General features: G+C 45.6%; 1 protein-coding gene across 2 annotated transcripts in view; it reads right to left on the reverse strand.

Annotated features, from left to right (window-relative positions):
* The window catches only part of LOC140715876 (discoidin, CUB and LCCL domain-containing protein 1), a 167,814-nt gene that overhangs the window by 38,434 nt on the left and 111,753 nt on the right, over window positions 1-17,627 (reverse strand). For both annotated transcript variants that reach the window (XM_073028362.1, XM_073028361.1), the window contains exons 4-5: window positions 10,651-10,702; window positions 3,233-3,305 (exon numbers count right to left, since the gene is read on the reverse strand). In XM_073028362.1, coding sequence (XP_072884463.1) covers window positions 3,233-3,305; window positions 10,651-10,702 — 125 coding nt within the window. The remainder of the gene's footprint in view (window positions 1-3,232; window positions 3,306-10,650; window positions 10,703-17,627) is intronic.

A 17,627-nucleotide genomic window follows, 5' to 3' on the forward strand; every position in this document is an offset into this window, starting at 1 on the left:
GGCTGGGTCAAGATCATGGAATTCCCTCCCCAATGGCACCGTGGGTGAACCCACACCTCAGGAACTGCAGCGGTTCAAGAAGGCAGCTCATCACCACCTTCTCATGGGCAACTAGGGATGGGCAACTAAGCCAGTTGGCGACTCCCACATCCCATAAATGAATAAGTTAAAAAAAAGAATTTTTAGAGCTGGGGACTGTCGGGCATCATATCTTTTGTTGACCACTTAACTTTGCTTAATTATATTTGAAATCACTTACTTCACACTTAAGTACATTTAATATCATTGGTTTTAGTTTCAAAGCAAAGAATACAGAACATAGAAGAGTACAGCACAGGAACCGGCCCTTTGGCCTACAATGTTGTGCTGAACCAGCTGGAAAGCAAGTTAAAAAAAACCCCACACAAACACTAATCCCTCCAATCCTACATAACGTCCATATCCCTCCATCTTCCTCACATCCATGTGCCTACCTCAACATCTCTTAAAAGCCTCCAATGTATTTGCCTCCACCATCATACCAGGCAGCGCATTCCAGGCATCCACCACTCCGAGTAAAAACCTTACTCTTCATAGCCCCTTTGAACCTACCCCTCTCACCTTCAATGCATGCCTTCTGGTATTAGACATATTAAAACCTATTAAACAGATACTCCCTCCACTCTATCTATGCCTCTCATAAATCTTATTAACCTCTATCAGATCTCCTCTCAGCCTCTGCCACTCCAGAGAAAACAACCGAAGTTTGTCCAGCCTCTCGTGAGAGCACATGCTCTTTAAGCCTGGCAGCATCCTGGTAAACTTCCTCTGCGCCCTCTCTGAAGCCCCAACATCCTTCCTATAGTGGGGCGACCAGTTTCATTTCAAGATTATATGTTTTGCTAGTTGCTAATAAAGGATTGAATACATCTCTTCAGCTCTTTGGAAGATTATCATTGGATTGATCAGGGGGCACGCCATACGGGAAAACTCTCTGTGTGGTCGCCAGCAGCGACGCTGGCTTGGTTGCGGTGCCGCTACAGACACAGAGTGCAGATCGTACTGGGGGCAGCCCACAAGTATTGCGAACGTCGCATGCCCACAACTCACTAACCCGTGCTCCCTTGGAATTTGGGAGGAAACTGGAAGCACCCGGAGAAAAGCCACGGGATTATGGAGAGAAGCTCTTCACAGATATGGTTGGGAATTGAAACCCGATCGGCAATTGCTGGCGCTGTAAGGCGTACGTGCTAACCACTACGCTACCGTGTCGCCCCATTCTGACAGAATTTTCAGTAATTAAAACCTTAAAAGTGCGTCATACTTAATCTGTGTAACTTGATCAGACTCTTCCGCAACTCATCCCTAGTCTTGTTCACTAGTCCTTTGTTACATTCTTTATATATTTCTCATTTATAGTAGTTTTTTTGTCTGAACACTGTACCACTGCCTCAAAACAAAAGGCTTAACATCATATAAGTCAGTGATAATAAATCTTATTTTATGACATACCTGTGAATACATAGAGCACAGGTCCAATAAAAAAACCTGTGGTATTTATTGCAAATGACATTACATGTCATTTATTGTCAATAGACTCGACTTTGACTGGCCTATAATCCTGATTTATTAGAATTAGAATCAGGTTTATTATTGCAAACTTATATGATATAAAACGTGTTGTTTTGTGGCAGCAGTACAGTGCAAAGACAAAAAAAATGCTATAAATTCTGAAAGAAACAGTGCAAGGGAAGTCTGAGATAGAGCTAATTAGTTCATAAACTTTCCAGAAATCTGATGGCAGAAGGGAAGAATCATCATCATTATGCGCTGTGTCATATGATATCATCATTATGCACCGTGTCATATCCCATGACCACGATTGTTCTTGGCATTTTTTTTCTACAGAAGTGGTTTGCCATTGCCTTCTTCTGAGCAGTGTCTTTACAAGATGGGTGATCCCATCCATTATTAATACTCTTCAAAGATTGTCTGCCTGGCGTCAGTGGTCACATAACCAGGACTTGTGATGTGCACCAGCTGCTCATACGACCATCCACCACCTGCTCCCGTGGCTTCATATGACCCTGACCGGGGGCTAATTGGATGCTACAACCTTGCCCAAGGGTGACCTGCAGGCTAGCAGAGGGAAGGAGTCCCTGACATCTCCTTTGGTAGAGATGTATCTCTAGTAAAGTTGGTCATTTAATGAGGTGAAGATAAATCTCCACACTGCAGGTTACAGATATTTCAAATTCTCTTCCCCAGAGAGCCACCAATTCACAGCCCCACCGTATATTCCAGGCTGGGATTGGCAGAGGAGACTCGGGGAATATGGAGTTCTGACAAATGTCGACAAGGTCGAGAGTCAGCCATGATCTAATGAAATGGCAAAGGTGTCTACAACGTGGAAACTACTTCCTTTCTTCCTTTCCTGCTGAATAAACATAAAAGTACAACATCACCCAACACTCGCAGGCTGCTGGCTGGAACCCAGCTTTACCCCTTCTCCCGTAGAAACGGTTCCACCAGGCTTAGTAGCTAAGCCACACGTGAAGGCCAGGAACTGGACTTGGTTGTCAGAGGGCTAATTGAGACGCATGCCATTGGGAGCATTTAATAGGTAGTGGGAGTTTATCCCTATTACCACCCCTGGCCATAACAACCTTAGGAAGCTGTTTTCTATACACTTGTCAGAAATACCCGTAGTCCCAATCAGATCTGCACCAAACGCCTATGCAAGCAGCTCTGTATGGTGTTTAATTGTCCACATCTGTCAAATCTCTTAAACCAGCAGCGCAAAAGCAGAAATTAAGACCAATTTAATTAAGCAGTAAATGGAATTTTGATTGCACCCAGATACACTAAGAAAACTTTGATGTTGCATTATAAACACAAGAGATTCTGCAGAAGCTGGAAATCAAGGAACCACCCACAAAATGGTGGAAGAGCTCAGCAGGTCAGGCAGCATCTATGGAGAGGAATAAGCAGTGGACGATTCAGCCTGAGACACTTCATCAGGAATGGAAAGGTAGAGCAAAGAAGCCAGACTAAGGTGGTTGGGGGGGCAGGGGAAGGAGTAGAAGCTGGCAGGTAAGGGGGGGGGGGGGAGGTAGATGGGTGGGGGAGGGGGATGAATTGAGAAGCTGGGAGGAGATAGGTGGAAGAGGTCAAGGATTGAAGAAAAAGTAGTCTGATGGGGAGGAGATTGGGCCATGGAATGAAGGTATCTTTACATTTGATTTATACTTACATCACGATAGCCCTCCTGGTGGTTTCCCCAGACATCACCGCTAACACCTTTACAGCCTGCCGGACAATATTTGCTGTAATGAAAACAAGAAATAGTGACCACAAGACATCAAGTCAAAGCACAGTCTAGATCAATGTATCATTGTCAATAGTTCAAGTTTACTTGTCATTCATCTGTACATGAATACCCATGAATAAAGCCAGACAAGAGAACATAGTACCAACAGTCACACACAGCACAAACCACATATAAGATATCAGCAAAATACAATTCCACAATCCCTTATCCGAAATGTTTGGGGCCAGTTGCATTTCGGAATTCAAAATTTTTCAGATTTCAGAATCCCTCCTTATTGGTTCTGGGACCCTCCCGCCTCCGTCCCGCAGATACTAAAAAAACACGTATGCTCAAGTCCCTTATTTAACCTGACTCAGTGCGGGTGGACTTTAGGACCCGGCGGAGCTCCGGACCTACGCACATCCTCCTGTACACTTTAAATCATCTCTAGATTACTTATAATACCTAATACAATGTAAATGCCATGTAAATAGTTGTTTATACTGTATTGTTTAGGGAATAATGACAAGAAATGTTTTTTTATTTCCAACAAAAACATTCAATAAAACATAAAAATATACAGCTTCAAATGAACTGAATCAAACACATGGTAAATTACTTATTGGAATAAGTCACTGCCACTATAAAACTTCAGTAACTTGTCTTTCTGTTTCTTTAAATCACATACAGTGGTAGTTTCTACACCATGTTCTTCAGTAAGATGCCGTGCAGACACACCTACGATCAAGCTTCTGCAATAACTCCACTTTCTGCGTTATTGATAACGATAGATGCTTCCTTCTCTTTTTCTCATTGTTACCCATAGGGGTATCTGCAGCTCTTTTTGACATTTTCACAGTGAAATTAAACACAAAGTCAACAGTGAACACAAAAATATCAGCGAACAGCAAATGCACGTGTAACCAGTACGAGCGCGGAGCCACAACCGACGTCTGGCGGCCTCTGCTGGTGCTGCCATGTCACACCTGGGTGACGTCGGCTGTTGGCAAAAAAAGCTTCGGTTTCGGAGATTTTTGGATTTCAGAATTTCGGATAAGGGATTGTGGACTTGAGCAGTCACATAAAAATTAGAGTCTGTGAATGTTGCGGAAAATCTGCAAACATAATATGGTTTGTCTTCTGCTGAGTGAACACTAGGGGGCAGCTCTGACTCCAGCTTGGATGCTGCTCCACACTGCCCCCCACCCCCCCACCCCGGTGGAGTGCACCGGCTCTGGTGCCTCTCTCCTGGCAGATGTAAACAGGCGGGCAGACACTTCAGCTTGAGGCCCAGTCCTGGCTACGACCGAGGCCCGCAATAAATCAGCGAATCGGACTTGCAGCATCCCACATTAACGATGCCCAACAGGGTCTTGCGATCACAAGAAAGGCCACTCGTATGATCGCTCGCTGTCAGGCTGTCCACTTCATGCACCGACTCCTCTGTCGTGTCTCTGTCACACGCAACGGCACGATCCACACCGTCCAGCTCCCTCAGTTTCAGGAGGTTGTAGTATGGGTCTTCTGTCTCAAGAATACAAACCTGTACTTTTATCACAGGAATCAGCAACTTCTATCGCCTGTCAGCTACCCCAGTATTTTTATGATCTCATACAAATTTCAAGCCACGTTCAAGTTATGACCTCATTTTAAGATTTGGAATTTCACACTGTCCCAGAAACCATGAGACCACAAGACATTGGAGCAGAATTAGGCCATTCGGCCCATCAAGTCTGATCTGCCATTCGATTATTTCTCCTGCCAACCCCATTCCCCTGACTTCTCTCTGTTAACCTTTGACCCCCTTACTCGTCAAGAACCTGTCAACCTCCTGGGGTGGCAGGGTGGGGATATGTCTCTACCAAAGGAGGTGTGAGACGCTCTCTCCCTCTGCTAGCCTGCAGGTCACTCTTGAAAAAGGTGTAGCATCCGCTTTGCCCCCCGATCAGGGTCACATGAAGCCACGGGAGCAGGTGGTGGATGGTCGTAAGAGAAGATCGTGCACATCACAAGTCCTGGTTATGCGACCACTGACACCAGGCAGACAATCTCTGAAGAGTATTGATAATGGCTGGGATCACCCGTCTTGTAAAGACACTGCCCAGAAGAAGGCAATGGCAAACCACTTCTGTAGAAAAGTTTGCCAAGAACAATCATGCTCATGGCAAAACCATGATCACCCATATTATACAACATGGCACATAATGACGATGATCAAGCTCTGCTTTAGATATACCCAATGACATGGTCCCATAGCCGTCTGTAATGAATTCCACAAATTCACCACCTTTGGCTAAAGAAATTCCTTTCATTTCTGTTTTACAGGGACGTCCTTGTATTCCGGGAAGAAGAAGAAGGAGGCGGGGGGGGGGGGGGTGAGGTGTGTGTGTGTGTGTGTGTGTGTGTGTGTGTGTGTGTGTGTGTGTGTGTGTGTGTGTGTGTGTGTGTGTGTGTGTGTGTGTGTGTGTGTGTGTGTGTGTGTGTGTGTGTGTGTGTGTGTGTGTGTGTGTGTGCCCATGTCAAACACACACAAAATATGATGGTCTAAGTGTAACTCACTGACTGTAATCACATTGGCTGATTTTGAGACATACAGCTTGTGACACCCCTCGTCTGGTGGAACTGCTTCGAGATCTTCTGTCATTTGACGCATGCTGTGCCGATCTGCTCCCCTGCACCCAGAGTGAGATCCACCTCACTCCAACAAAATTTCTCAGACCCCAGGACGTGCACGTTTCCATAGCAGGACTGATTACAGACTTTGCATGTCTGAATCAGGCCGGCGGTTAGCTGTCAGCAAGGACATCACTCACACCTTCAAACTCAACCCAAGAACAGAAAACATATGTGGCCTGCCTCCTGAATATCCCTGCCAGCTTCTAACTGTGAAGTTGTTGCAGTGTCTGATAGAAACATGACTGTTTAACCTCAGGTCGCACTCTACCAGTAAGTTTAAACCCTGTAGCTCTGTACACTCTAGTCTCCCGTGGAAATATCCACTCGGCTGATGATTCAGTTGTTATTTATGTCTGTCTGTCTATCTAGTTGGATAGTTGAAGATGGAGTGTGAAGCACTCCAGGGACGTCCAGGGACTCCACTTTGGCCCTTCGAGCCACGCCACCCAGCACCCCACCGACTCAGCCTAGCCTAATCACGGAACAGATTACAATGACCAATTAACCTACTAATCGGCAAGCCTTTGGTCAGTGGGAGGAAACCAGAGCACCCGGAGGAAACCCGTGCAACACACAGGAAGAATGTGCAAACTTCCTTACAGAGGACGTCAGAAATGAATTCCAGATTCCGACACCCTGAGGGGTAATAGTTTTTGTGCTAACCGCCACGTTACCCTGGCTTCGGACTGGGATAGAACCTGGTAGATATTTTTCCTGCTGTACGTGCTGTCTCCTGTCAATACGCAGGCTGTAAATTACGTGCAGCTCTACACAAAGCGTTGTTGCAGGAAAGGAGCATCCACGATCAAAGATCCCTATAACCCAGATCATGCTCTCTTCTCGCTGCTGCCATCAGGTAGAGGGTACAGGAGCCTCAGGACTAATACCACCAGGTTCAAGAACAGTTACGACTCCTCAACCATCAGACTCTGGAATAGAAGGGGGATAACTACCACAAGATCTCCTGGCTGTTCTCTAACTATTGATCATTTAGCTGAGGGCAGAACTGTCAACTAACTTCTCCCTTTGCCTGCTCGGATAAATGGCCTTTAAGAAGTTAACTCCGTTCCTCTTTATGTGGGTGCTGAGTGATTTTATGAGCATTTTCATGCATGCTAAAATCTCCTACGACTATCATAACATTGCCCTTTTGACATACATTTTCTATTTCCCATTGTAATCTGTAGTCCACATCCCAGCTACTGTCTGGGAGGCCTGAAAATAACTACCATCGGGGTCCTTTTACCTTTGCAGTTTCTTAACTCAACCCACAAGGATTGAACATCTTCCGATCCTATGTCACATCTTTCTAATGACATGATGCCATTCTTCACCAGCAGAGCCACACCACCCCCTCTGCCTACCTTCCTATCCTTCCGATACAACGTGTAACCTTGGACATTCAGCTCCCAACTACAACCATCCTTCAGCCACGATCTTGTGATGGCCACAACATTGTACCTGACAATCCATAAAGTGCAACAAGATCATCTACCTTATTTCTTATACTCCGTGCATTGAGATATAACACTTTGAGTACTGTATTTGCTACCTTTTTTGATTCTGCATCCTTAATTCACTGATACTCACTGTGGCGGCTGCAATTTAGCCCTATCGTCTGCCTGCCCTTCCTGACATCTGACTCCATCTTTGCCTTTTTACCATCCATCCTATCCTGAGTCCCTTCACTCCGGTACCCACCCCCTGCCAGATTAGTTAAAAACCCTCCCCAACAGCTCTAACAAACCTGCCCACTAGAATATTGGCCCCCCTTGGGTTCAAGTGCAACCCATTCCTTTTGTGCAGGTTATAGCTCCCCTGGAAGAGATCCCAATGATCCAAGAACCTGAAGCCTTGGCCCCTGCAGCCGCTTCTCAGCCACACATTTACCTCCCAGATCATCCTGTTTCTGCCCTCACTGGAGTGTGGCACCAGGCAGCAATCCAGAAATTACTACCCTGGAGGTTCTGCTTCTCAGCTTTCTGCCTAGCTCTCTAAATTCCCTCTTCAGGACCTCTTTCCTTCCTACGTCATTGGTACCAATATGTACCAAGACATCTGGCTCCTCTCCCACTCCCTCCAAAATGCTGTGGATGTGACTTGAGATATCCCTGACCCTGGCACCTGGGAGGCAACATTTCATCATGTCCACAGAATCTCCTTCCTGTTCCTCTATTGAGAATTTAGCCGAAATCAGAACCGTTAGCTAATTTCTCCCTTTCCCTGTTCGGAAAAATGGCCTTTAAAAAGTTAACTCCGTTCTTCTTTACACGGGTGCTGAATGGTTTGCCGAACATTTTCATCATTTTCCACTTAGATTTCCAGCATCTGCAGTTTTTGAATTTTATTTAATAAGTTCAAGACATGTCCTTGCACCCTTGTGCAATTATTTACACCTAGTACTTTATTTGTGAAATGTGACAGAACGGAGCTAAATACTTCGGAATTTTGGATGGCTGGATTTTGTTTGCTTTCAGCACACGTGACCAGCTCAAACATTTCTGATGAAAGATCACAAACGCAAACCGCTAAATAACAATTGGATTTTATGTATTGTGGCTTTCGTACAACTGTGCAAAATTGGCGCTAGCAATTCCACAGCCCATTTGACGACCCCCCCCCCCCCCCCCCCCCGCAGTTTATTTTCTTTACTGGCTTCAAACTAAGTTTACTCAGCCTTGTTCGATAGCGACGTGAAAAATTATTAATTAGCTCGTGCACAGAACTGGTTTAAACCGGGACCACAATACACAAGCAGTTCTTTTCATTCAATGCTGGAGGAGATTGCAGTTGACTTAGGGAACTGATATAAATGGCAATGTGTCGGAATACCATTGGACATAGAATCAGAATCAGGTTTAATATCACTGGCAATGTCATGCGGCAGCAGTACAATGTAATACATAATAGGAAAGACATGAATTACAGTAAGTATAGAGATATTAAATAGTTAAATTAAATAAGTAGTGCAAAAACAGAAATAAAAAAGTAGTGAGGTAGTGTTCATGGGTTCAATGTCCATTCAGAAATCAGATGACAGAGGGGAAGAAGCTGTCCCCTGAATCATTGAGTGTGTGTCTTCAGGCTCCTGTACCTCCTCCCTGGTTGTAGTAATGAGAAGAGGGCATGTCCTGGGTGTTGGGGGTCCTTAGTGATGGATGCCACCTTTTTGAGGGATCACTCCTTGAAGATGTCCTGGGTAGTATGGAGGCTAGTGCCCATGATGGAGCTAAATTTACAACTCTCTGCAGTTTATTTCGATCCTGTGCAATACACTCCCCAGACGGTGATCTACAGACGGTGGATCTGTAGACAGCTCCAAGTGGTTTTTGCAGGCATACAAATCTCCTCAAACTCCTAATGAAATATAGCTTCTGTCGTGCCTTCTTTGTAGCTGCATTGATATGGAGGGTCCAGGTGAGAACCTATGAGATATTGAACATGAGGAGTGAATGAAAGGTCTCACTAACCCGGGTTGCTGGTAAAGTGTTGTGCTAACCGCAACCCTACGTTGTTGCCTGTAACTGATGTTCTTATTAAAGATTCATCGATCATGCTGCAGGGAAGAGAAGCCTGCCTACCATACCTTCAGAAAGAGAATTCCATCATGGATCTTCTACACTTTCCTCAAAGCCATCCAAACTTCCTTACATTAGCAACCCCAATGCTGTTAATCAGAGCCTAATTATAATACTGTGGAATAATAATTAGAATAATCGGATATTGTTAATCTTCCCCTTCTGAACTGTCAATGAACCAGCTAATTAACTATTTTTGCCCTCTTTTTAACTACTTATTTAAATTAATTTTTTACAGATATTTATTATTATAAATGAGAGGCATTGATCGTGTGGATAGTTAGAGGCTTTTTCCCAGGGCTGAAATGGCTAACACGAGAGGGCACAGTTTTAAGGTGCTTGGAAGTAGGTATACAGGAGATGTCAGGGGTAAGTTGTTTTACACAGAAAGTGGTGAGTGTGTGGAATGGGCTGCCGGTGACGGTGGTGGAGGAGGATACAATAGGGTCTTTTAAGAGGCTCCTGATAGGTCATGGAGCTTAGAAAAATAGAGAGCTATGGGTAACCCTAGGTCATTTCTAAAGTAAGTAGATGTTTGGCACAGCATTGCAGACTGAAGGGCCCACACTGTGCTGTAGGTTTTCTATGTTTCTATGTTTTAAATTTAGAGTATTTTTTTTTTACATATTGCACTGTACCTCTGCCACAAAACAAGAAGTATCAAGAAGCTGCCTGACCTGCCAAGTTCCTCCAACGTTTTGTGTGTGTCACTTTGGATTTCCAGCATCTGCAGACCCTCGTGGTTAAAATTCCGCAACACACATCAGTGATGATAAACCTGACTCCGAGTTGGATTCCAAGTTGCTCGAGTGTCACCAGCACTTCGGCAGGGAGGCCAGAGAGAGAACAACTTGGCAGAGGGAGTATTCCTGAAAGAGGAATTCTGGCTGACTCACTTTCCTGTCACCAGACGTCATCCCGTGGAATCCCACAGCAAGCCCCCTTCTTGACGGCTGCCTGTTAGCAACTGTCCTGCTCCTCTCCAGGCACACTTCCGTTCCGCTAAGTCAACATGTGATTCTGTTTTCACATCAGCACAAAACTGTGGGTCAAGCCTCAGTAACGTGAACTGCAAATACGAACAAGGTCAGAGAGATTCCAACTTACGTGAAAGACGGCTGAGAATAATGGATTCCTTTATCCAAACAGGAAATCATATCTGCATAAAACAGAGCATTAAAACGTTAGAGGTTTGAACTCGCTGATGCACACAGAACACTGCAACCTGACCCGCAATGGATAATCCACACAACGTCATTCTGGCAACTGCCAAACTTCTGAATATCAGTGCCATAATCGGTAATCGGTACAATATATTGAACACGATCGATCAGTTCCAATAAAGCCATCAGTCTTTAACTTGTTCATTCGGTGGTACGGAAGACAAATGCAATGTTAGCATTCATTCTGAGAGGACCAGAATATAAAAACTAGGTTGTGATATTAGGCTTATAAGGCATTGGTCCGACTGCACTTAGTGTTATAAGCAGCTTTTGGGCCCCATATCTGAGAAAGGATGTGCTGGCATTGGAGAGGGGTCATGAAAATGTTCCCTGCAATGGAAAGGTTAACCTATGAGGAGCATTTGATAGCTCTGGGCCTGCACTCAAGTCAAGTCACTTTTTAATTGTCATTTTGACCATAACTGCCGGTACAGTACGCAGTAAAAACGACACAACGCTCTTCAGGACCATGGTGCTACATGAAACAATACAAAAACTACACTAAACTTTGTAAAAACAACACAGAAAGAACTACACTAGTCTACAGACCTACCCAGGACTGCATAAAGTGCACAAAACAGTGCAGGCATTACAATAAATAATGAACAGGACAATAGGGCAGTAAGGTGTCAGTCCAGGCTCTGGGTATTGAGGAGTCTGATACCTTGGGGGAAGAAACTGTTGCACAGTCTGGTCGTGAGAGCCCGAATGCTTCAGTGCCTTTTGCCAGATGGCAGGAGGGAGAAGAGTTTGTATGAGGGGTGCGTGGGGTCCTTCATAATACTGTTTGCTTTGAGAATGCAGATTGTAGTGTAAATGTCCGTAATGGCGGGAAGAGAGACCCCGATGATCTTCTCAGCTAACCTCACTATCCACTGCAGGGTCTTGCGATCTGAGATGGTGCAATTTCCAAATCAGGCAGTGATGCAGCTGCTCAGGATGCTCTCAATACAACCCCTGTAGAATGTGATGAGGATGAGGGGATGGGAGATGGACTTTCCTCAGCCTTCACAGAAAGTAGAGATGCTGCTGGGCTTTCTTTGCTAAGGAGCTGGTGTTGAGGGGCCAGGTGAGATTCTCCGTCAGGTGAACACCAAGAAATTTGGTGCTCTTAACGATTTCTATGGAGGAGCCATCGATGTTCAGCTGAGAGTGGTCGTTCCGTGCCCTCCTGAAGTCAACAACCATCTCCTTTGTTTTGTTCACATTCAGAGAATGTTGTTGGCTCTGCACCAGTCCGCTAGCCACTGCACCTTCTCTCTGTAAGCTGACTCGTCGTTCTTGCTGATGAGACCTGTCGTACTCGCTGGGGTTTAGAAGAATAACGGGAGGTATCTCATTGAAACTTATCGAATATTAAAAGGAACATGGGACAATCCCGATGAAGAGCCTCGGCCTGAAACATCGCCTGTTTATTCTTTACCGCAGACGCTGCCTGGACTGCTGAGTTCCTCCAGCACTTTGTGTGTGTTGCTTTGAAATAATGAAAGGCTTGGATAGAGTGGATGCAGAGAGGACGATCCCCATAGTGTGGGAGTCTGGGTAGCAGAGGGCACAGCCACAGAATACAAGGACGTTCCTTTCGATCAGTTATGAAAGGAACGTCTTTCGCCTGAGGTTGTTGAATCTGTGGAATTCATCACCACAGAAGGCTGTGGAAAACAAGTCCTTGGGTATATTTAAAGCAGAGGATGATAGGTTCTTGATTAGTAAGGATGTCAAAGGTTAAAGGGAGAAAAGGCAGGAGAATTGGGTTGAGAGGGAAAATAGATCAGCCATGATAGAATGGCGGAGAAGACTCGATGGTTCGAATGGCCTAATCCTGCTCCTGTGTCTTACGGCTTTTCATAGTATCATGTGCCTGTCTAAGATTTTCTTAAACGTCCTTAATGTATCTGCTTCTACCACCATCCCTAGCAGGATATTCCATGCACCCACTATTCTGTCAAAAAACTGCCTCTGACAAGCCCTCTAAACTTTCCTCCAATCAGCTTAAATTTATGCCCCCTGGTGTTACCCATTTCTGCCCTGGAGAAAAGTTTCTGGATAGCTACTCAATCAATACCTCTTATCATCTTGTACACCTCTATCAAGTCACCTCTCACCTTCCTTCATTCCAAAGAGAAAAGCCCTAGCTCGCTCAACCTATCCTCGTGAGACATGATTTCTAATCCAGGCAGCACCCTGGTATATCTTCTCTGCGCCCTCTCTAGAGTTTCCACCTCTTTCCTTTAATGAAGTGACCAGAATACTCCCAGTGTGGTCTGACCAGGGTTTTCTAGAGCTGCAACATTACCTCACGGCTCTTGAACTCAATCTCCTAAGCAACGAAAGCCAATACACCATGCACCTTCTTAATCACCTGACACGGTAGTGTAGCGGTTAGCACAACGCTCTACAGTAAGGAGATGGTACGTTCTCCCCATGACATTGTGGGGTTTCCTCCAGGTGCTCCGGTTCCCCCCCCCCACAGTCCAAAGATGTACCAGTTAGTAGTTTAATTGGTCATTGTAAATTGTCCCATGATTAGGCTGGGGTTAAATCAGGGGATTGCTGGGCGGCGCGGGTCAAAGGGCCGGAAGGGTCAACTCCACGCAGTATCTCAATAAATCAATATTGATCTATTTGATCAATTCCTATGAAGTCATCGGTCCTTTACAATCGGTGTGGACTAAAAGTTGGATGTGCATCCTGAACATGTTACACACCAGTTAGCTGGGGGAAAGGTGTCATTAGTTTTCTTTCAGCCAGTGAGTTTTTAAAGTTTTCACCCCGAGGAGCAGGTGGACGTCTGTAAAGGGGTGTAGCAGGAACGAGGACCGAACAAATTTTGGGGCAGATCAGAGCAATTGCCGATCCTGGAAGAAAGTGGAATTGCAACAGGGAGCACATAAACACCCCAGCACAGAATCGGAATCAGAATCCTTGCGGGCGTAGGTGGCCGGGTGGAGATACGTCTCTACCAAAGGAGGTGTAAGGCACTCTTATCCTACACATCACCCTTGGGCAAGGTGTAGCACCTGCTTAGCCCCCCGATCAGGGTCGCGTGAAGCCTTGGGAGCAGGTTGTATGAGCAGCTGGTGCAGATCACAAGACCTGGTTATGCGACCCTGAACGCCAGACAGGCAATCTCTGAAGAGTATTGATACAGACTGTCTTGTAAAGACACTGCCCAGAAAGTGGCAATGGCTAATCAGTTCTGTAGAAAAATTTGTCAAGAACAATCATGGTCATGGAGACCATGATTGCTTACATTATACAACACAACGCGTAACGAGCGAATAAACTTGGTATACAAGTCAAGACTTTCAATGTACATGTGACTAGTGTGTATATGAAAAAGGGTAAGCACTTTAAAATGGAGATTTGTGTTAACATCAGGAGCTGCCATAGATCAGAAAACACAGCAATGGTGGTGGTGGTGGTGGGGCGTTGCTGTAATGGGACCCGATATCAACAGAGATTAGGATTACCTTGAGTTTACGCAGAGTTGCATATAAAAGGGCTTGAGGCACAATATTTAGAATAATGCTCACCGGTTTAAGAACATCAAACTAATGTATAGCTCATATGATGGATGGAACCCACTGTTTTTTTAAATAATACTTTTTATAAGATTCGTACTTTTGAACAAACTTGTGTATTTTTCACACTCACTGGCAGAAAGCAGTATAGCAGCTAAACTAACGGTTTATCACCTTTCTCATTTTACATTGGCTAAATATCAGCACATTACCGTGTGATGTAATTCTTTTAATTATGTAGTCTATTAGCTAATTTATCACTATTGGAGGAATTTCTCTTATTTTATAAAAGTGATAGATTGTTCAGAAGTGCCATCTTTTATTTCTTTATTCCTTTGTCTTACACCCCTTAGCACCAATTTCCCTCTCAGCATCATTTCTCAGCTCTTTATTTAGTTTGCTTGGTATTTCTATGTTTGCACTCTAAAATAAACTGAAATCTTGGAATTAAGACGGCTCATCATCTCTGACTCCCGGATCAGAAATTAAACAGGAATCCAGCACGACCAAATGAGTGCTTGGGAGACCAACGGGCGGATTTAGTGGCTGCAGGAATTTGTTTTATTTATTTAAAGATCCAGGCCTTCCCTGCCCCACGAGCCTGCGACGCCCAGTCACACACGAGACCAAATAACCAACTAACCAGTACATCTTTGGGACGCAGGAGGAAATCAGAGCACCCGGAGAAAACCCTTGCGGTCACGGAGAGAACGTGCAAGCTCAGAGGCAGCGGCGGGAATTGAACTGGGGTCACGCTAGCCTCTGTGCTACTGCCTTAAAATTCTGCCATGCGGGAATTCAGTTCCTAGCTGCCATTCCCGACTTGTGAACTATTTGGGTTACAAGGAGTTCGCAGCGATGGAACCCTGTCGTAACCCAGGGAGACTCAAAAGCTGTAAACATATTACGCAAATACTAATTACACGAAGAACTCACAGAAAGAGGCACCAGCATGGGGGGGGGGGGGGGGAAGAGTTCAGCGATGCAAAGTACAATAATGGTGGGTGGCTCATCATCTCCTGCTCAGCGTGAAGGAGAAGGCCACAGGGGACTTGCATGTTACTGGCGCCAGAAAGCCAGATGTTGCCTTCTAAAGCAAACAGATGTGAACATAAAGAAGAAAGACATTATTACATACTGCACTCCTACCAGGAAATGTAAAAGAATTCTTTCTTTAAAGCACATTAATGCTGGATTACATTGTATGTGTAGGTGCATAGGTGGGAGGAAGAAACCAGACTTGTTTTGCTGTTAATTCCGGGAAGGTGGGGGGGGGGGGGGGTGGGTGGGATGCGTCTACTGCACAGGATTGAAAGAGGCTACAGAAAGTTGTAAAATTAGTCAGCTCCATCATGGGAACTAGCCTCCATAGTATCCAGGACATCTTCAAGAAGCGGTGCCTCAGAGAGGCTGTGTCCATTATTATGGACCCCCATCACCCAGGACATGCCCTGTTCTCATTGCTACCATCAGGGAGGAGGTACAGGAGCTTAAAAGCACACACTCAGTGATTCAGGAACAACTTCTTCCCCTCTGCCATCTGATCCTTGAATGGACATTAACCCATGAGGGGAGAGAGAGAAGGAGAGGGGGGGGGAGAGAAAAGAGAGAGAAGAGAGAGAAGAGAGAGAAGAGAGAGAGAGAGAGAGAGAGAGAGAGAGAGAGAGAGAGAGAGAGAGAGAGAGAGAGAGAGAGAGAGAGAGAGAGAGAGAGAGAGAGAGAGAGAGAGAGAGAGAGAGAGAGACTGTAATTGATTTACTTATATAGAGGTAGTGTGCCTAAGATTTTTGCACAGTCCTGTATTTGTTAACGTGGAGCCTGGAATGAGATTGTAAATCTGGTGGGAGCAAAGGAGTTGGGACTGGTGAGGGTGGAGTGCTGCGGGAGGGGTGTAGAACAGGTGGCAGAGAAGGAGTGCCAAGGGTGGTGGGTGGCGTGGGTGCAGACACACCCAGCCCTGAGACACCAGGCAAAGGTCGTCTGGTTCCAAACAATTGGTTTATTGATCATTACAGAATGTCTTCCTGCTTCCCTCCCCTCTCCCTTCCCCTTTTCCCAATCATGATTCCCCTCGCCCTGCCCCCTTCCCACTCTCAGTCCACAATAGAGACCCAAATCAGAATCAGGTTTATCATCACTCACACATGTCATGAAATTTGTTTCTTTTCGTGGCAGCAGTACAGTGCAATACATAAAATTACTACCGTATTGTGTAAAAGTCTTAGGCACCCTGGCTAGATATATGTGCCTAAGATTTTTGAACAGTATTGTACATGCAACAAACTCGCTCTCCACCCCACGTTGACAAGCGCAGTACTCTGCAAAGTGCTCGGGTGCTCTAGCTACAGAACATACTGTAACCTTCGCACTGTACTGTACCTGTACACATGATAAATAAACTCGAATCTTGAATTCGGAATAACTTCAGTAATGGTTTGCCCTGTCCTCTCCCACGTAAAAGCAGTTCAACTCTGAAATAAAACACTTTCATTTCTATAGCAGCTGCCACATCTGCAGAGCACTTGCCAGCTTTGATGATGTAGCCGAGGAGGCCCGGCAGATGGCTTGTGGCACAGCAAGATCACGCAAACAGCTCGGTGATAACGAGCAGGGAGTGTGTTTTCACAAAGTGAGCAACTCTTCAGCATCGTACTTTGGGATCTTCCCTGCAAGCACGTGAAGAAGTAACATGGTGGAATGTTAATCCCGAGGAACGACCCTGCCACGGACAGCCCCAAGCCCGGCTGCGGAAGGAGGGAATTGGGTATGGAGCCAGCAAACTCATCCTGTTAAAAAAAAAGTGCTACAGAAACGGCAACAGGAGCCCCGAAGACCTCCTCCCTGGGACGGGAAGCATCTCTGAGGATGGGTTACACCGGGCAACAACTTGAAAGGCTGGGCCAGGACAGAGGAGTCGGGAGAGCTTTCGCCCAGTCAGGGCGATGGGAGCCCCAAGGGAGCCAATGCAGGATGAATTACAATGGCACGGTAGCGCAGTGGTTAGCACAGCACTTTACTGTACAGGAACCTGGTTCAATTCCCGTCGCTGCCTGTAAGGAGTTTGTATGTTCTCCCCGTGACTGAGTGGGTTTCCTTGGGGTGCTCTGGTTTCCTCCCACAGTCCAAATTAGGAGGTTAATTGGTGATTGTAAATCGGGGATTGGTAGGTGACGTGGCTCGGAGGTCCGGAAGGGCCTATTCCGCACTGTTTCTCAATAACTATGTCTGGGGTGGGTTCTGTCCTTGTTTATGCTGGCTGATATCCCGAGGCAGCAAGATGTGCAGACAGGGTTTACGGTGGTGGGGAGCTGCTTTCAGTGATGTGCCGATCTGTGTC

Source organism: Hemitrygon akajei, chromosome 24 (assembly GCF_048418815.1).
Source record: "Hemitrygon akajei chromosome 24, sHemAka1.3, whole genome shotgun sequence".
Taxonomy (NCBI): Eukaryota; Metazoa; Chordata; class Chondrichthyes; order Myliobatiformes; family Dasyatidae; genus Hemitrygon; species Hemitrygon akajei.